The sequence below is a fragment of the Lontra canadensis genome, unplaced genomic scaffold (genome assembly GCF_010015895.1).
Source record: "Lontra canadensis isolate GAN:19392208 unplaced genomic scaffold, GSC_riverotter_1.0 scaffold104, whole genome shotgun sequence".
Taxonomy (NCBI): domain Eukaryota; kingdom Metazoa; phylum Chordata; class Mammalia; order Carnivora; family Mustelidae; genus Lontra; species Lontra canadensis.
The window spans coordinates 4797044-4818056 of record NW_022631098.1 but is presented as its reverse complement, the minus strand read 5'-3'; the positions used below and the strand labels follow the sequence as shown (position 1 = coordinate 4818056).

Genomic DNA, 21013 nt, shown 5'->3' with positions numbered 1-21013 from the left:
ATAAGACGGAGATTTTTAACAGAGTCACACAACGGGTAAAACGCTCTTCAAGAACCATCCAGCCGCCAGGGAGCAATTGAAATGCCCACGTGCGGCAACGCAGGAGCTCGCGGCAGGTGGTGGAGAGCACGGGCGGAGACCTGGCCTCGCTGTGACGATCCTGCGAGATTAGATAACCAGTTAATTTATCACTCATAAAGAGGTGATCATAAATAATACTGCTTGGCTTTCTTCAAGAGCAGATGTGAAAATCGATCCAGCTAACACGTGAGGAAGTGCCTGCGGGGCCATCAGGTGCCCGCAGAGGCGAGGTCTCACGGGGGAGGCGTGGCTGCCCAAGACGAGGAAGTGGGACTCGGGGACTTTCAAGGCCACCCGGCTTTACAAGCCCCACTTACGACCTGTAAATAAGATCTCTGCCTCCCAGTTTGAATAGTCCTGGGTCAGGAGGGCCTTAAGAAAGTCTGTTTCATGACGTTGTAATCAGGCTTTTTTTTTGAGAACAGTGAATGTAGCTCTGACTTGATTTGTTGTATCTAATTCCCCGCATCTCTCCCCGAACGACTGGTGACCGGGTTGCTTCTAAAAAGAGATCCCCCTGTTCAGGACAAGGTGTCCCCTCTACCTGACGGGACCTCACTTGCTCATTCAGTTAGTGGCCCGTTCCACAGGGACTCACAGTGTGCTTACGACGTACCAGCCGGAGCTGCTGGTGCCTGCGGAACTGGAGGCGGATTGCGGCGCTGAGGTCGGGAGGGGAATCGCCCAGCTGCAGAATTAGAGACGCCTTGCCAAGACATACTTGAGGGGAAGACATTCAGATCCCTGGGCTTCTATATTCTGTGAAACATAGCTTACATCCGAGCTGTCTAATAAAAACATGATGCGATCACAGATGGAACGTCAAATTTTCTAGGTGTTATAAAACTGGAAAGAAATTAGTCTTAATTACATATTTTATTTAACCTAATGTAGTACCTCGACACCTAGTCGATATAAAAATTAATAACATGGTATTTTACATTGTTTTTTTTATACTGTCTTTGAAATCCATTTTATACTTACAGCAGATCTCAGGGAGGACTGGCCACAGGTCAGGTGCTCAGTGGCCCTACGTGGCTGCCGACCGCTGGACTGGATGGCACAGGGTGCCGTCACCTGGTGAAGCCACTTCTCACCTCTGTCACCTGCTTTATTCTCATGAGGGGCTCAGTCATCCTGCCCTCGGCTTTCCAGAAGGTGGCACTGTGATCTTGCAGGAAATGGTGCTGGTGGTGGCCGTTGGTGTTAAGAGGAAATGGCAGTTGTAAAGGAGAATGTGTGTGTGTGTGTGTGTGTGTGTGTGTGTGCATGCGTGCAAAGCAGTATCAGTACCTTAATTATTTTGGTGGAGATGAAGATGAACATCTTGGTCATGTTATAATTCTCCAAACATTTTAGTATTTTTGCCAATTGCTCGGAGGTCTTTAAATTTTAATTCAATTCATTTTTTGCATATATATATATCTAAATTGTATGTATTTGATGTGTACAATGTGATGATTTGATCCGTGTGACTTGTGACATGATTACTATTGTCAGGCTAGTTAGCATATCATTTCCTCACATCGTTACCGTTTCTTTGTGTGTGATGAGAGCACCTGAAATCAGCTCTGTTAGCCTCTATTTCCAATATGGAATACAGTGCTCCTGATGTAGTCACTAGACTGTAAGATCCCTATGCTTCTTCATCTTATGTAACTGCAACTTTGTACCCCTGTTGCCCAAACCTACCATTCTCCCCCACCTTCCTGCCCCATCACCACACTTCTGCTCTCTGCTTCTGAGTTCAACTTTGTTTTTTAGATCCCACATATAAATGAGATAATAATGGTATTTGTCTTTCTCTGTCTAGCTCCTTTCACTTAGCTAAATGTCCTCCAGATTCATCTGTGTTGTCACAAACATCAGGATTTCCCTTCTTATTCATGACTGAGTAATCTTCCATTATATGTACTTACCACGTCTTCTTTATCCATTCATCCGTTGAGGGACACTTGGGTTGTTTCGACGTCTTGGCTACTATGACCAATGCTACAGCGAACACAGGACTGCAGATGTCCCTTCAACATACTGATTTCATTTCCTTTGGATAAATACCCAGGAGCAGGACCCAGGACTACTCCTATGGTAGTTCTATCCTTAGCTCTTTGAGAAAATGCCATTCTGTTTTCCATAATGCCTGGATCAATTTACATTCCCACCAACCATGCACAAAGGTTCTCTTTTCTCCACATCCTTGATAACACTTATCTTTTGTCTTTTTGATGATGGCCATTGTAACAGGTGTGAGGGGATATCTCATTGTGGTTTTGATTTGCATTTCCCTGATGATGGGTGATGTGGAGCATCTTTTCACTAATCTGTTTTCTTTTTGGGAAATGATCATTCAGGTTCTTTGCCCATTTTTAAATTAGGTGATTTATTGTCTTGGTATTGAACATTTGTGCTCCTGAAAGGGAGATTATCATTCAGTACTATAGGTGATCTGGTGTGTGGCCTGGGATTCTGCATTTCTAACCAGCTAAAGTAAGTCTGTGGTTACCATGCTTTAAGTAGCCAAGTTTTGTGAGGAGCTCTGATGAGCACAATCCTTGAGGCTCATGACCCATCTTGGGGTTTTTGCGTATCCCTAAAGACCACACTCCCTGATAGTTTGTCTACATTTGTTGCTTCCAGGTTCTTATACTATGTCCCTGAACTCTGACTTCCCTATTCACTGTCTCTTAAAACTGTCCTCTCCAAGAGCAGTGTCCCCTGGGCTGGTCTCGATCTTCCTAGATTTTACTTCTGATCTTCCCTGATTCTTCCTTGCTTCTGACAGGTTAGGGACTTCTTAACTTCCATGATTCTGAATCCCTTTCAGTCTCTTATTTTTTTTTTTCCTCTACTTTTTCTAATTCTACATAAGTCCCCCCGCCCCCCCCGAACATGGTTGAACTTTTTCTTGGTAACTTTTTAAGAATGGTTTTAGACTTACAGAAAAATTGCAAAGACACTACAAAGAATTCTCATACACCTCACACCCGGTTTCCACTATTATTAACATCCTACATTAAGTTGATGTATTTGTCAGAATTAAGATACCAATTAATTACCATTATTAACTAAAGTCCATACTTTGCGTGCATGTCTTTAGTTTTTACCAGATGCCCTTTTCTGTTCCAGCATCCCATAGTACATTTAATTGTCATATCTCCTTAAACTCCTCTCTGTTGTGATGGTTTCTCAAACTTTCCCTGCTTTTTGATGATCCTGGCAGTTTTGAGGAGGACGTGTCAGGTCTATCATAGTGTGTCCCTCCACTGGGATTTGTCTGATGTTTTTCTAATAGTTAGACTGGAACCATGGGTTTGGAGGAGGAAGACCACAGAGATAAAGCATTGTGTATGCCACCTCACATCAAGAGTGTGTACTATCTCCATGATATTTCATTGTTGACCTTAGCCACCTGGCTGAGGTCATGTTTGTCAGGTTTTCTCCATGGAAAAGTTGTTCCTATTTTTCTCCTTTCCCTAGTGTGCTTCTTGTGGGGAAAGAAAGTCCTACGCTCCAACCCCTAATGGTGGAGTATCTACAGAAAGTATATGAGATTCTTCTGCCCAAGAGATTTGTCTTTTCTCCCCCATTTATTTATTCAATTACTTACTTATCAGAATAAACTCATGGATATTGAAAGTTTTTTTTTTTTTCCTTCAAATGACCCAATGTTAGTCATAGGGAGCTGTTTCAGTTGGCTCCCGAGTCCTTTGACATAACTCATCATTGTGGGTTTTATTCTTTAAAAAGCATTTCCTTACTCTCTGGCACGAGCGGATGCCCTGGGCTCATCTTGTACATCTCCTGCCCTGGTATCAGCATCAGCCATCTCTCCCAGGAGCTCTGGATCCTGTTGGGAAAGAGTGGAATTAGGAACCAATGTCTGGGAGCTCCACGTGCTCTGGTCTCTTACGTTTCAGCCACTCTCCCTTTCCCTTTCTGTCAGGTATCCTGTTTCCTGCTCAGTGATCATGGGGCTTTCCTAAAAATGAATCATACATTCTAGGCGGTAATAGAGTCCTGTCTCTGCACGAGAACTTCGTGGGAGATCGACAAGGAATAATGTACAGTCGTGGGGTTTACAGTCAAGCATGGGAGATAGATGCCCATAGAGATGTGAAGCCAACTTCTAAGGGCCTAGTGACCCGTGAAGACTATGGGATCTGGGAAGTCTCTGAGCTCAGAGTGGAAAGAAGAAAGAAGGGTCGACATTCTCTATGGCCTATTTGCAGACTCTGACCCAATCTACCCTGACTGGGGCCCCAGGAAGTGGTCCTTCTCTGGACAGAGCAGCAATTTCTGATACTGAACTTCTCCATCAATGCTTCTCCCCTTGCTTGTTTGGTGTGTGTGTGTGTGTGTGTGTGTGCGTGTGATTTTTGCTTTCTCATTTAATGCCAGTTTAAAAAGAAGGAAGAGTATGTCTGTCAACTGTTACACACTCATTCTGTTTAAAACCCATCCAGATGCCTTAGTAGGCTTTGTCAGGAGCGGGAGGGTCTGCATGGCTGCTTCCCAAAGCCCACAGAGAGAACGAGCAGACCCTCTGCTCTGCCCAACTCTCCAGAGTCCTGAGAATATATGTGGCACAGAGAACTTCAGCAATATTGGTCACATTTTTTTTCTTAACAAAAATACAAATAGTTTGGAATGAGAACCAAACTTGCTTGCTTGTGTGTGGGGGGGTTGTTTTTGTATTCCTCATTCCTTTTTGTGTGGCTTAAACATTTCATAATCACATTTGAAACCCATTACTGAAGGAAAGGGGAAAGACGTGCACATGGCCTTCGTCTATGTGACCTTGCACCCGGGCTCCTAGAGCAGAGACTGGCCCGCCAAACACCTGCCACTCCCAGCCCAGAGCCAGGGAAGGAGCATCTGGTTTGGGCCAGATGGGAGTGTGGGAGCCTGTCTGACCAGGTGTTGCTTGGTGTTGATGTGACTCAGCATCTAGGTGGTGCGGCAGATAGAGAACGTCCTCTTCCTCCCATTGCCCTCGTCCATCTCATGGCTGAGGCCCACCTCGGACTCCCCAAGAGCCTTAGAGCCATGGCATAGAGACAACCCTTTCCCGCAGCAGGGTCCTGTTGCTGGAGCTAGTCTAAAAGAGCCAGGGAGGACTTGAGGTCTGGAGAATTATTGCCCCTTCCCCCCGCACAAGACGGCAGCATCTTCGCCTCTGCAAAAATGGACTCACACTTCCTTAACTCCCATCTAAAGCCATCTGTGAACAAAAACCTGAAAAGAGCAGCTCTAGATCCGGCAGCAGCCAAGAAAAACCAAAGGTCCTGCCAGCAGCCGAGACAGGTGGAAGGCGGACTAAGCAGGAGGTCAGCTGGGGACACTGCCATGGGCCTGGAGTAGGAAGTGTGTCTGAGTCTCTGGGGGAAAGAACGAGAATGATGCCAGCACCTAGCGCAGCCTTCGGGCCTAGGACACTGTTCCTGGTGGGGCTGGAGGCTCCTGGCGGAGGCATTAAAGGTGTCTGCAGATGTCCTCCTCTTGAATTTGCAAGACCTACGAAACGTGGCGGAAGTGAGGTTCTGGGATTTCTGAGCCTTGCGGCTTCAGTGCAGTTTTTTGGGAATATTCTATCTGGGAGCCTCGATCTGCTCTGTAAAGAGTCCCACTGCCCTGAGACTGCCATCCGGAGAGGCCACGTGGAGGCCCTGTGGTCAACAGTCCCAGCCCAGCCAAGGCTTCCAGCCACACCTACTTCGGCTAAGACCTGAGAGTGAAGTCTCATTATTCTCGCAGACCCACCTATCCATCAGCTGAATACCAGAGAGTAACCCCCACGGACATGCACAGAACAGAAGAATTGCCCGGCTGCGCCTCCACGCACTTCTACACTACAGCACGGTGAGATGGAATAAAAATGGTGCCTGCTTTGTGCTTCTCGGCTTTGCGGTGTTTGTTACACAGCCACAGATGACCGAGATAGCCAGGGTGCCTGCATCAAGGCCACCTGTCTTCTTATCAACTTCCAAATCCTGCATTACTATAAGAGACGAGAGCTCACCGTTCATTCTCAGAATGGCAGGGCAGAGGGGCTAAAGGCAGAGCTACAGGTACTGAGCCTCTCTGCGAAATGGCATCCCGGAGGCACTTTGCTTGGGCTAGCCCTGTGAGGCCTAGGGGACAAGCGTTGAAGTAAATAGGAAGACGGACCTAGAAGGACCTGGTGGTGGGGGCAAAGGGTGCCTAACCGGAGAGGCTGGGTGAGCCTGGGAGGGGAAGCACGAGAGGGCTGAACATTGCTGGGGGAGGACAGACTCGGAGGACTGGCAAAGAAGGGACTGGGTTTTGGTAGGGGGCTGTGGGGCTGAGTGCTCGCCGAGGGGGAGAGCAGGGGCTCTGGGAGTCTGGGAAGCCCTGAGCTGGTGTCTGGCCCCGGGCGTTTAGGCAGTTCCAGGGCCGGCGCCTTCCCCCGGCTCTGCCTGCGGCGGTGCTCGGGTCCCAGCAAAGAGCGCTGCTGGGCGCTGGTGATCTCACGCCGACGCTGCAGGTGCGCGCCGGTCCGTAAACCACAACAGGGGCCCTAGCTGCCACAATGCACAGGGCCAAGCGTCCAGAGGAGGATAAAAGCTGATTATTTGTTTAGCATCATTAACAAGATTCCCAGAACTTGTCCGAAGCAAAGCAGAAACTTTTGTATTAAGGAGATTAAGCCTGAAACTCAGCTGAGCGGGCTCCGCCGCAGTGTGGAGTGGCTTTGTTGTGCCTGGTATTGTGTGTGATTACATGCAAATCACCAGGAGGCCTCCCTGGGGTCCCGACCACAGAGGCTTAGCTGCCCTCCCAGGGCAGGAGTGGGCAAGAGAGGGGGTGGTCACGTGCTCTGGTGGGCGCACCCAGCACTCCGCACAGGGAAGCCTGTTTTCCCTCAAGTTCAGGAAATTGGGGTTTTGTTTCATGTGTCATACAGAGGTTTCTGATGGTTGGATAGATGTGTAGGGACAGAAGTGCGACTGGGGAGGTATCACCAGAAATTCAGGGCACCATCCCGTGAGGTTAGGGGATGTTCTTATTGTCAGGGGCCCTCTGACCATCATACCTGGGGGCATCCTCTAGCATTCTCTCTCTTGAAACTTAGAGTCATATATATGGTTGCCGAGAAGATGGGGACATATTTTGGTTTTCTTTCTTTCCTTCTTTTCTCTGTCCGTCCCTACCCAGAATCCCTAGTGGCCAATCAGAAGGACTTGGGAGTATCCTGGATTTATTGATGCAGAAAATGTGTAGTGTTTGCTCTGTGCAAGCTACACGGTGAGGTGTAGAGGGTGGGGGGTGGTGAGCGGTTGGTAAGAACAGAGATGAATAAGATAGCTCTGTTGTTCAGGAGTTTACAGATAAGATGTATACCCAGATAACTAAAATACCTGGAGGAATTTGGTAAATGCTGGAAAGGTAAGTGCTGGAAAAAAGGCCCTGAGAGAGTGCTTGACTTCAGTTAGGAAGGAATCAGGGAAGGCTTCCAAGAGCCAAGCCCTTGGAGGTCTGGAGGCCAGGGCGGGTAAGGGGCGAGGGGCCGCACAAGCCAACTCGTGTTGGAAAGCATGGGGTGCACACTGCCAGCGTGCATGGGGTTACACTGTGTTCCTAGAACTGGCCCAAGCAGCTTCTGCATACTGGGCTCCAGCTCTTTTTGTGCTAGAATTTGGCCTAAACAAATTGGAGCCAGCAGTCAAACCCACAAACCTATGCAGGGAGTCAGGACCCTGTGTCAGCATCTTTGGAAAAGATGTCCCAGAGACTTCTGTGTTCTACCTGTTGACGGTTCTGTGGGTGCCCCAGCATCCTCCTCCTTTGACTTTTCCCTAAGCGTCATCTTCAGCTGCTTCTAGGTCCTCAATAGCACAGTGAGCTTGGACATCTCTGGGGCTGTCTTCCAGGTGGTCATAAAATGCTTCCCAGCTAGGGTCAGGGGTGAGAGTCATTAGTTCCCACCCTCTTTGAGGCTATGGACCCGGCTGGGGTCCTGCAGGTCTGAGCCGAGCATGAAGATAGAGTGAGATAAGCCCTGGGCTCCTCACAGGGGTGTTGCCGATGAAGATGTCCTGAGAACATGAACAAGGCTGAAAAGAAAACCCAAGAAGGGTGGGTGGCCAAGCCACCAATTGAAAACCTGGACAGCATGGTAGAAGCAGTAGGAGACCACAGGATGAGAACTGGGATGCCCAGCCTACCTTCCCGAGTTGCTGGATGGTGGTAAGGGGAGCAAGGCATGGCGGCAAGCACACACCATTGGAACTCCAACCTCATCACCGGCAGCGAGGACACTCAGAGGCTTGATGTGCATTTTAGCCAGCCTCTAGTGGTATTTCCAGAGGGAAAAGCACCGGTCCTTGGTCGAGCACAGCTGTTGGGGCCAGATGGAAGCACTGAGATTTGGGAATGAGCAACATTAGCTTTGAAAACAGATACCCATTCCTTTCCAGCAACCTCCACTCCATCCCCATCAGAGCAGATGCCTCCTGAGAGGCCTCTCAGGGCCAGTAAGAAGCTGAGGGTCACTGGGCCCCCCCTGCTGAGGGGAGATCTGAGCTTGGAGGATGGGAGTTTCCATCTACCATCCACAACATATGGTCCTTTCCTTTTGCCAGAAGTTTCTGGGACCGTGGGGTCCCTGGGTTCTGAGGGGGTGTAAAGGATGGAAGAATCCCTCCACCTCACCCTCAAATAAGAAACCCAAACTCAAACCAAACTGCTCTTCGGAACTGTGGGTCCTTTGCCCCATCAGAGGAGAAGATGTTTCTGGGAGGGTGGGGGAGGCACTGGTGGGATCCAGGCAGGAAGCCAGGCAGGAAGAGCCCCAGATGATGGGGGAGTTGAAAAGAATTTTGTGAAGATATTGTCTGGACCTGGGTTGGATAAAAGACACCGGCAGACGGGGCTGTTCACCTGCTAGTCTTCTGTTCTGCTCTGCTGCGACGGCTCTCCCCACTGCCCGTGGGGTGGGGTGACGGTGGGGAGGGCACGCTGTCTGCCATCTGCAGGAGGAACACAACAAACACCCACATGCCAGCCAACGGAAACCCGCAGCAAAACAAACAGCTCGAGGAGGGCCCCGGCCTGGAGTGCGGTGGGAAGGGCGGGCGGGCAGGCGAGGTGAGAGGGCACCTGCCAGGGGCAGGGTGGCCCCGGGGACGCTGCCGCGCTCTGCGTCCTGGGCCGGCTGCCCAGCAGGGCAGGGGTTGGGCAGTCGGGTGACGGCGTCTCCGTCACGCAGCGGTCAGGTTCGAAGAGCTAGGGGTTGCAAAGCGGGGTGTTAGAACCCATTCTGCAGATCGCCAGTACCCGTGGTCCCACCCTGGGGTTTACAGCAGGAGATGCAGAGTTAAACAGTTTGGGTTCAGGGCCTGGCTTTGCCCCTCTGCGGAATACCTCTCTGAGCCTCCTGCTTTCCTATCTGTAAAATGGGTAGATGGTAATGCCTAACTGAGAAGAGTTGTTTGGAGGTTGAAACTTTGCGAACTGCAGAATACTGCACAGATGCTGATTGTTACTGACATGTTACTTGTGTGGTTGACCCACCGGATCACAAGTGCTTGCCCTTGTGACATGAGGAGCATGTATGCATCAAGTGGGGAGACCTCCAGCCTAGGCAGATGGCATCTAGGATGTCCCTCAGCTTATGGGGACGAAGCCTGGACTTTCATCTGGGTTCAGGGGCTTGGGCAGGTGGGGAAGTGGGAACCAAGGTGGCATGAGGCGGGGGCTGTGGTACAGAGTTAAATCTGATGGCTTGGGGGCACTAAGTGTTGGACTCGGGCCTTGGCAGTGTTGAGACTGGATTAGAGATCTTTCCCAACATCCTTGCTGTCCTGGGCATCAGCGTCCCTTCCCTTCCCCCCGCATCCACGCCTGAGCACAGTGAGTGGCAGCTGCGGCCAGTGTCCACAAACCTGTTGGGACAGGGCGGGAGGCTTGTTTGCTCTTCCCAGGGCTCAGCCTGGTGGGCTGGACCCAGAAGTATTATGTTACTTAGTCAAAGAATTCCTTTCCTCGCCTGCCTCCATTATAAAGGGGAACTAAACCCTGAGCTGTCTGCTCTTGTGGCCCCAAGCCAGGTCCTCAAGTGTCATTTCTGGGGAGCTGCTCTCCCCAGGGCAGGGTGCAGCCTCCAGGAAAATACGAGTCCTTCTTCCCATTTGTACCGGGAGGTAGTGGGCCTTCCCCACCACCCCTGAGGAGGTCCTGTGTTCTCCAACATGACCCTTGAATGTTTTTCTCATTCTAGGTCTGGAGCTCTTAGGAGCAGAGTAGGGCTTGGAGTTTTCTTGTATCCACTGGAGGCTGGGGCTGGGTGGCCGGCTTTCTGGCCCAGCACTGGGTGGTGCTGGTGCCGGCTCTGGAATGTTCCAGCAGAGAACAACCAAAGAGGTCTTTTGCCATCGCTTGTGGCCGGGTGCCCTCGACGGTGCTTTGAGAACCTGAGAGGGGTTTTGGAAACTCCAAGGCTTGTGCTGCTCTACTTCAGAGTTCTGGTCAGAACCAGGCAGGCCTGGGGGAACCTGCACCAGACTTTCTGAATGGCATCTTGCTGGAGAGTCCCAGGACCAGTGAGGTCTGAGCTTGAGAGATCTGCCAGGTGAGGTCCTCTTCTTCTGCCCCCAGAGTTGGAATGGCTGATGGAATGCCTTCCAGGGGATTCTCTGGAACAGTGGGATGTGCATTTTAGGGCCATTTTATATCTGTGGCCCACTGCCAACAATAAGGGCTCATTTATGAGCGCATTTGAGGCATCCTCTCCTTCCTGTCTCCTGTCCTGGGCAGAGTCTGCCTGGCCTGGCCCAGCTCTGATAACAAGGGCTTCTAGAACTACTTCTCAGAGGGACAGATATCTTGCTTGAGAAGCAGTGGCAATCAGATTCCATTTCTGAAGATTATGAAAGTTTAAGTTTTTAAAAATAGTGTGATCCTTAAATATCATTAAATTTGGCTAAGACATCTCCCTGCCTCCAAGCATGGTCGCATCTCTAATGACTGGTGGAACAAAACTGAATTGGACTTGCCAGTTTCTCTCCTGTCTGTTATTCTCCTTGTATCTTACTTAAGTAGACTGCAGTGCGGACTGCCGTGTGTTTGCTCAGCATCCGTAGCCCAGCTCCAAGTGATCCGGACAGAGGAGGCACGATCTACGTCCTTTCACATCACCCCACAAGGAAATGTCTTACTCAAGCATTCTCCAAGACCCTCAGCACGTGGGGCGCCAGGATTTAGCTGGGTGTTCACTGTCCTCCCTCTCCCTGCAGGACCAGTGCTTGGCTCCAGTAATACTCAATGAATATTTGTTGAATGAACAGAACATCAGAGGGATGAAGAGTAGGGACCCGTAAGTGGTTTACTCTGAGCCGCTCTGTCTTGCGGCAACCCTCTGACTGACGTGGTGGTACGTGTTCCTTCTTACCTCTCTGACACAGTCTCCTTCTGGCTCTGTGTTCCGTTTTGCTCTGTCCTCCGGCTTGCGCTCTGTTCCCTCTGTGCGTCTCCCACTGGGAATCCCAGCCCCTCCTTGTGCTGATGGCACCAACGATGTGTCCTCAGCTCTGAACTTCGCTAAGTCCAGACGCTTCCCCCTCCAGCTGACTGTGGGCTAATGAGTGGAATCACAGAGTATCATGTTAGAAGGAAACTTGGCAGTCCCCTAACCCAACCTTGGCAGTCACCTTCACCCAGCTCCCCAATGATTCTTCTCTCCTCCCGTCAAGAGACAGCCCGTTCCACTGTTGGCCAGCCCTGGTGGCTGTCCTTCATCCCACTTTTTTCCTTTCATCTGTCACCCTGTCTAAATTGTTAGCCTCTGGATAGCAGGGGCCATATCTTTTGCAAATCAATTAACATGTGTTTATAAATCATGTATATTGGAGAATATGAAAGGTTTGAATAGGTCACTTAGGTGAGAGGTGTTCTTCCCTAAATAGACTTTGAGGGTTCTCCCCTCCCCACTGGTTTTGGAATCAGAAAGCTGTGGGTTCAGATTCCAACTCTATCATTTAGCGTCTAGGAACCTTTAGGAAAGTTACCACTCCGAGTCTTGATTCCCTCGATAAAGCCGTGATAATACCAGTCCTTAACTTATTGGCTCAGTATGTGGACTCGTGAGATACTATAAATTCAGTGTTCAGTGCAGGGACTGACATGTTTCAGGGGCTCTAAAAATGGGGGTTTTTGTTATTATGAGCAGGCTGACATTAATACTGAACTTGGGACGCCAGGCCTGGCCACCAAGTCGTATGCGGTTCTTGCCCTGTACTTTTCCATCCCTGGCTTACCTCTGAAGACTATACTGAAACCACAGTCCTCTGCTCCCCCGGTGAAGGCACCAGGATCAGTTCTCCTTCCAGATAAGTCCATTAATTTCTGCTTCTGGAGATGGAACGATTTCATGGCTGACGCGGATGCTGTGGGAGCACAGAGGAGAAGAAGGAAGCTGGTCTGTAGGTGAGAGGCCCCGGGGAGAGCTGCTTCTTACCTCAAGGTGTCTGCCTTCAGGGTGCTTGTAATCTGGTGGGAAGGAAAGGCCAGTACGTGTGGAATAAGTAGGAAACAACACCCGCTTCATAGGATGAAGGGCTACTTTGTGAGGGGCAGACTCACTGGAGAGGTCCATTAGTAAATATGGCGGTTAAGGGATTAGGTTCTGGAATCACAAGGACCAGGACTCTAATCTCGGTTCTGTGGGGCCTGGAGTGAGTTGCGTGACCTTTCTGGACCTCCTCCTCCTCTGGGTTTTCTGGGAAGCACGGAATGAGGGCATGCACTGACCCGTGCTCAGCACCGCACAGCATGGCTCCCTAAGTGGGACTGTTGTAACGATGTATTCTGCATCCGGGGAAGAAGAGAGCACATCGAGGCCTCTGCTAATCTGAAGCGTCAAAACTTAGACGGTTAGGGGGAGGGGAGAGTACTCTGTAGACAGAAAACAAACAACAATGCACAGTGACAAACAACACATTAACAAAAACTCGCAAAACAACAATGGCCCAGAGCCAGGAAAGACTCATGTGTAAGGACTATGGGATGTCCGTCCCGACTGGAACCAAGAGTAATCAGGGAAGAGCTGAGACAGTAAGTGGGACGAGCTGAAGGACACTTGAAGTTGGACAGTCGCTTCTTTGTATCCTTCACTGTGCCTCTGGTGGCACTTAGTTCAGCAAATGCTTATTGTTTGCTACTGAAATCCTTGCTCTAAGCAGGTGGGCTTGTGTCTCTCCCAGTAAACCCACTTCGTGGGCTTACTGCCTCCTGGAGCGCTTCCGTTGAATTTCCTGGGTCAAAGCTCCATCAATGTACCTTTTTCCTAATATCTTCACGTTTGGTCAGCAATTTCAGGGGAACCTTATCTGCACTATTTATCATCAAAAATCCACGAAGTTGGGGCACCTGGGTGGCTCAGTGTGTTAAAGCCTCTGCCTTCGGCTCAGGTCATGGTCCTGGGGTCCTGGGATTGAGCCCCACATCGGGCTCTCTGCTCAGCGGGGAACCTGCCTCCCCCCCACCCCCACCTGCTTCTCTGCCTACTTGTGATCTCTGTCTGTCAAATAGATAAATAAAATCTTTAAAAAAAAAAATCCATGAGGTGTCTTTTCTTCTCAGGCTCTATGTTCCAGACAGAGGCGTCTGCTTCATTCTGGAGCCAGAGAGTTGGACTTCACCAGTTACCGCCTGAGCTGGAGCAGGTTCCCTGTCTCTGTGCTCTGTTTCCTCATGTACAAACTTTCGGGAATGTACCTGTTTGCAACAAGTGCATCTCCTGGGACCTGCTCTCCAACACTGGCTAGACTGTAGGCATGTCTCCCTCAAAAGCATGACATCAGACGTCGTTAGTGGAGGGCGGCTCCCTCAGAAGTCTGCTCTTGTAATGGCTTCAAGGGTATAGGGTTTCTTTCTGGGTGATAAAAGTTTTCTGGATCAAATGGGGTGATGATGACACAACACTAGGAATGTGAAGTCACATAATGGTACACTTTAATGTGGTTAAAATGGTGACTTTTACGTGACGTGACTTGTACCTCAATACAAAGGAGGTTGATGTGAAGATGGGGTTATTTGTGATGGGCAGAGTTGAGAATGGTCCTTGGAACACAGCGAGTGGTCTGATTCAGTGACTCTGATTTTGCTTAGTGACATAGGGGTCTGTCACAGAGCTGATGCTGTCTCTCAGGCTGGTGTCCCTCACACTGGCTCGGGAGCAGGGTGTATGCCTGCACTCCCCCTTCTCCTGAATCTCTCCAGACAGCTGATGGCGGGGCGCCAGGTGTAGCCCCATAGGCCAGAGTGGCCAGATCGCTGAAGGGGGTCAAAAGGAAGGATGTAATGTTAGACTTTGTGTCCCAGGGCTCTGGACCCTGGAGCCAAAGATTAATCTTGCCTGACTATACCCCCAGGCCCCCACTCTGGTCTGCTGTCCCCTGTGTGGTGACAGTGGAGCCTGAGCGTGCGGTCGCCAGCCCCTTCTCCTCTGGTTGGGGGCTCTGGAAAGCTGAGGCTCATAGGACAGACGTGCAGAGAGAAGCAGCAGGAAGCATGTGGGAAGGTTTGAAAAAAATCCTGGGGGCTGGTTTGGGGCGATCTCTCTGTAGAATATAATTGTAGGTGATGATGCAGGGAAACTGGAGAAAGGTGGGGAGGTGTCCTTCACCTCCTTCCTCTTCTGTCTGTGTAACAGTCCTCGCTGGATGGCTGAGCCCGGAACACTGGGGTTTCCTTATGTACCGCGTCGTTTATCCAAACCCACGGTTTCCAGGACAGCCTAACCAGGATGTCTTCTGTCCTGATATCCCCATCTTACCCATACACTTGTGAAACCCCTCCCCCTACAGTGTCACCATCACACGGGGCTGCCTGCCAGGGAACTGTCACAGAGCAGGAGGGAAGCCCGCTGCAGACATGGGGCTGCCTCCCTGCAGAGCTCGCGTGTCCTCAGCCTCATGCTGGGTGGTGGGGGACACAAAAAGCACATGCCTCCTGACGTGACACCTCTGTCACTCTGTTGTCATTTTCCATTGAGCTGACTCAGGGAGGCTCAGGAAAGCAGGCTCCACGCAGGCTGCTTTCAGGGCTCACATATCTAGCTCCATCCCTGTAGCATAGCCATGGCTTCTGGGTGGCATTGGTTTTGGGGTCTCCAAGCTGCCAGGGTCTCCCTCTGAGGACTCCGTCAGACACAGTTACCAAACATGTTTTTCCTCTTTATTAATCTGCTCCTCTTCTCATGTTTCCCAGGGCACAGCTGCATTTCTTGTCTGATGGGCTGGCTGCCAGCCCCGTGGAGCCTGACAGTTACAAAGGGTGGATTAGCTGCAAGAGAATATTTATTAGAAAAAAATCCTGCTTATTCTTCTGTCCTTTTTGTGGAATTAGCCATATATTGCCTGGGTGAGATAAGAGCAGCCTTTGTGAGTTAGGAGCAGAGGTCCGGCATCTGCGGCATTGGCAATGCCAAGGTGAGCGGTGATGATCCTTTTTGTCTGCTGTGGACCATCTCTCTCTTGGCCTCTCTTGGAGGATTCTGCTGAGTTTCATAGCTTGTAGAGCTCTACGATGTGTCTGGCTTTCTCCAGAAAGAGGATCACCTTTCTGTGCTTGGATCTCACTTTTCTTCTAAACTCCAGGGCTAGAGAGGAGTAGAGAACTGACCATTTGATAATTCTTTTCCAATTTTGTACCTCCACTTGCTGGGGTTTATTTAATGGCATTATGAGAGAGAAGGGATGTTCCAGTGGAAAAAATCAAAGCAGCAGTGGCTTTCCTTAGGCATTGATGGAGAAACTCCACCACTGAGGAAATTCTAGGTTGCCAAGGAAATCAACTCCTTTTCAGGAAATTGATTTTCATTCTGCTTTTGAGACTTTGGTGGTAGGATTGCAAATTGAAGATGTTTGCCTTTGACTGATGCAAGCCCAAGAAATGTCCTGATTGTGCCACTCAGAGTCCTTGTGAGGTCCCAGAGGACATGCTCCGTTAGAGCACGTGCACTCTGAGCAAACTCGGAGAAGAGGTCAGCTTTCTTACCCCAACCTGGGAGCTTCTGTGCCAGACCTGCCTGGGCCTGCCTGCCTCTGCCATAGTATGATACAGGGGAGGTAGGTAAGAAGCTCTGGGTGCTGGCCAGTGGGGTGACTTCTGATCTGGTCCCTCTGATGTCGGTGGTGGTCATCATCTGGAATTCAGGCCAGCCCGGGCTCTTGCGGTCGTGGGAAAACTAATGAATCAGGATCTCTAGACCAGGAACTGGGGTCTCTTGAGCATGGAGGAGAATCCCTGTCAGAGGAGAAACCACGATAACATATTAGAGCCCACAAGGGACACTGAAGATGGAGACACTGTTCACCCATCACCATTAGAATTCAAGCCCCTTTGATGGTCCCACCACATATGTCACCCATATTTCTGGTACATTCTCTAATGTACGGTCTCCTGGGAGAGAGACTATAGCTTTTAGAAGAGAAAGTGTTTTTCCAAAGAGCTTTGGTGACCTCAAGGGAGAAGAAGAGGTGCTAAGACTTGAGGAGACATGACTGCTCATGAGCTAGACGCCCCCCCCACCACCACTATTTTTCATTTACTTGTCCTTCCCACGGGCCCTTCCTTCATGGTTTCTTGGCTCCTCTCATCTCTTTTTGCACGGAACACTCTTTGCCTCTTCGGTGGGCAGTATTTGGGGCATAACTCACACCCACTCGTCATTTCTTTCCCATCCCAACATTCCTCTGTTGACTCCCTGGTATTGGATGATGGCCCCACCATTCTCTACGTCACCGGGCTTGCCCATCCCAGGTGAGTTCAGGGCTTTTCTTGCCCGACTTGTATAGCCGCTCAGTTCCCAAATTTAGTGTGGTCTACCTGGGTAGTATCTCTTCCACTCATACCCTTATTCTCCTTCCTACCTGTTGCCCTGGTATTGATCATTTCTTATATAGGCTGGACTTTCAATTTTTTTTCTCTTTCTTCTTAAATTTGCTTTAAACTCTGGGGCTAGATTCATCTTCCCAAAGGCTCTGATCATAAACTTGCAGCATTACAAACTGTCACTAACTCCCCAGTTGCAACCTGAAAATCCCCCAGCGATTTAGAAAGGCAACACTGGGGGTTCTCTAGTCTCCTTCTGGGCCTTATTCTTGGAGGGACTGTAAGCGGTGAGGTCAGGGACGAGGTGTGTTTTGTCTACTGGTGGTTCCGTGTGCTTGGCACAGAGCCTCCAGGTAGCACGTAGGCCCTGGCATGCAGCAAGACCTCAGCAATGCTTGTAAACTTCTTCCCTGCACACAAAGGCTGCTACCCACCAGGAACCCTCACTGCTTCCAAGAATACCTTTCACTTTCCCCACCTTTGCCATGGCTCGTATGCTCCCTGGAACGAATGCCGTACAGTCTGTTTGTTCTACTCCTACACACTTTCCAAGACCCAGCTCAAATCTCACCTCCTTATGAAGCCCTCTGTGATTCCCCAGAGAGACACAATCAACCCCTCTCTGAAATGCCTTTATTTGAGATCTTCTCGTGTCTTTCTTTACTAAGGTTTGAGCTACTTGAGGGCAAGGATCTTTCTTATTCATCTTTTCAGGCCCCTTATACAGTGTCTTCCTCTGGACGTATGAAGTGAAATGAACTGAATTAATACGTGAATATGTATATCTTTTTTTAAAATATTTATTTATTTGACAGAGAGAGAGAGAGAGGTCACAGTAGGCAAAGAGGCAGGCAGAGAGAGAGGGGGGAAGCAGGCTCCCCGCTGAGTGGAGAGCCCGATGTGGGGCTTGATCCCAGGACCCTGAGACCATGACCTGAGCTGAAGGCAGAGGCTTAAACCACTGAGCCACCCAGGTGCCCCGTGAATACGTATATCTTATCTGCAAGCCTATTTGATTAATAACCACCCAGTCTTACAGCTTTAATGATGATGAATGACTCTGGGGCCAATTAGCATTCATTTATGCAACCACCGCTGGGGGTTGATTAACTCTAATAAATGCCAACAAATTAGCATTTGTTGTCTTAGAGCAACAAGTACATCAAGGTGAATCCCACGCCAAGTTGTGAGGCACTGGGCTACAGAAACAGGGGCCGTGGGAGGGCGATGTTCGAAGCTGCACCCACGGGGACCTCCGCCTTCCCTCCGCTGGCTGGGCTCCTGATCCCTTCCAAGAGGCACTTCCTAGTGGCGGTCAGGCAGCAGACACCCATCTAGTCCCTGAGCCTGAGCTCATTCCCTTCGCCTGCTTTGCTTCTCCAGTAAGCCTCCGTCTCACTAGCGTTGGTGGTTCTAGATTGTGAAGATCTGGGGAGGGTCACTCCAGTGACCTCAGTGCCCGGCGAGGGGCGGGAGAGGAGCCCCTGCCTCAGAGGCTTGTGGTTCTAGTGTCCCTCCTCCTTAGGGTTCTCAGCCCTTAGCCCCTCACAAAAGTGACAGCCTAGGGGAGGAGCTGAGCTTTTATCCTGGCGGGTCACCTCATCTCTCTACGCCTCAGTGTCAGGCGGCATCCGCTCTATGCGGGGAAGGTGGCAGAGACACTGTGAGGGTTAAATGATAGAATGAACGTCCAGGCTCTCCGAGAACCAAGTGTGTTATAGTCTCACTCACTCCGTGGACATCCACAGTCCCTTAGAAGGGGTAGGGCTTCCGTTTCGCTGCCGGTGCTGGGAGATGTGAGCAGAGTCTAAGAATTCCTTTGGGATGGGCTTGACCAGCCCCCCGGGTCACAGTCAGTGTGGGCACTGAATGGTGTCGCCTGGCACAAGTGACTCTTTGAGGTTGGCACCGTTGAGGTCTCTGGAATACATCCCACCAGTCTGGCCCTGTGCTGGGTTAAGAGCCTGTTCTGGGTGTCATTTCAGGTTCCGCTTGAAGCTCTGTGTTGTCTGCGGGACCTGGGTGGTGACACAAGGGCCTGCCCCTGTGGATCTGTCAGATAAAGCCCCCGTAATTTGGGGGTGGAGGATTGAGGGGGCGCTGGAAGATATTCCTGGAGCCTAATTCACAAAATGGTGACTGGGGGAGAGACATCGCACAGGCCTTCCTGGGTGGGTCAGCATGGCCAGCTGTCAGTAGGGGGAGCTCTGTCACTGTGCTGCCTCCACTTGTGGCACCCGGGGTGAGGGTCTGTCCAGGGGTCTGAGGGGGCGCTCTCTTCTGTAGACACCTGCTGAGGAGGAACGAGGTCAAGAACTGTGGGCTGCAGGAGCCTCAGCTGGGAAAGAAATGGAAATCCACTGTGCCTAGTGCCCAGGGGATGGAAACGTGCTTTGGGTTAAACACACAAAGAAAATGCACAAATATCCCAACTTAACAGTGTCTTAGTCAGTGAGGAGGAGACGGAGGGTTGTGGCTTCCCCAAGACAGATGCTACCCGGCACCTACCTGCTAGCACTGCCCTCGCTCCCTCACGAAGGGTCGCCCGTGGGGACCGGCTGCGGGGGGACCCAACGGACGCCCTGTGTGGGTGTCTGTGTTGGTGCTCCCTGAGCGGCCCTCGCAGAGCTGGTCCTGGGTGATCGCCGCGCCCAAAGGCAGGAAGGCTCCAAATGAGAATCTTTCCAAGTGGTAACAAGCCCTTGACTCAGGCTGGCTGTCTTCCTGGGCCCCAGCCTCAGACTAGGAAGAAGAGTAGAGAAGGTAGGCGTCCTTCCTCCCAGTGCCTCCCCCCGCCCCCGGTGGTTACGAGCATTTAGAGGGACAGATGCTTGTGTGCCCGTGTGTGCCTGAGGGGCTCCAAGTGGTGGGGGTGGGCAGCGTGGACGTCCACCTCCTGCAGGTCTGAAGCTCGGCTGGGACTTGCCTTTTCCCTCTTGTAGGAGGCCGCAGCCATTTCTCCATCTCTGTTCCACGCTAGAGGGGGTCCTGGGAAGCCCGAGGGTGGGAGGTTGGGTTTGCCATCCGTCCTGCCTGTGTGTGAGCGGAGACTGTGTGGTGTGAATCCAGGCTTTGGAGTGGGGGAGGGGGGTTGGGAGATGCGAGGGGCTGCCCCCGGGAACCATTCCTCCTGGGCAAATGGGGAGGAAGCCACGCAGAAGTGAGGCAGTGTGGACTCACCCACAATCGTTCTGCACTTCCAGGTGACTCTGAGACGGTCTTGGAGCCTTGGTCATTGATCAAGACTGAGACAGGGGTGCCAGGGACGATAGTGGGCTCAGAGGTAGGGAAGAGTTTTGTTGGACTTTTTCTCTGACGGTCTCTGGGCTTGGAAGTATTGTCCCTGTATCCCTCCTCCTTGGGGTCAGAGACAAGGCTAGCTTGGGACAGTTTAGGGGGAATCCTACCGGATGGAGGGATTAGAGATTCCCTTTGGGTGAGTGGAAGAGGGGCCATCTTCCTATTTGTGATGAAATTTACAGTGAACCACCAAGTTACAGAGACAGAAAGAGGCTGACCCCCAGCAGCTTCTACGCTCTGTCAGTCCTGTGAGCTTGGCCTCCGTGGTGCCATAATAGAAAAGCAGCTATGACCTGCCACACCTGCCCACCTCGGCAGGCCTCAGTGTGTAGCACTGTGGAGAAGGCAGCTCACTTTCTCTGTCCTGCAAGCCGAGTGTTCTGGAGCCATTTAAAGCATGGCCACCGTGGGAGGACGTCCTGGCTTTCTGCACACACAAGTGTGAACCTAAACTTCAGCTTTGCAGAATCAGTTGGCTGGTTCTGCTCACTGGAAGCAGAGTAACACCTGAATGGTCCAGATTAGAGTTTTCGGATCGTGAGGGACCCACCACAAGTTTCAAGTCAGTATGAGAGAGCAGGCCTAAGTGCTCTTTCCAACCTCAAGGCCTTCACATATGCTGCTCCTTATTCTCCTGGCCTACTCTGCCCTACCCGGACCCCATCCTTTTATCTAGGCAATCCCCACACGCCCTTCAGAGCTCAGCCGAGCTGTCACTTCCAAGGAAGCCTTCCCGGACTGCCCGGTCTGGGCTCTGGCATCATCCTCAAAGCTCTTG

At 50.9% G+C, this 21013-nt stretch overlaps 1 protein-coding gene across 1 annotated transcript in view; it reads right to left on the bottom strand.

Moving 5' to 3' along the window:
* The window catches only part of LOC116855563, a 33344-nt gene extending 32462 nt beyond the window's left edge, over positions 1–882 (bottom strand). The window contains 2 exon segments of the mRNA XM_032838399.1: positions 698–769; positions 859–882. Coding sequence (XP_032694290.1) covers positions 698–769; positions 859–882 — 96 coding nt within the window.
* Positions 883–21013: the final 20131 nt, after the last annotated feature.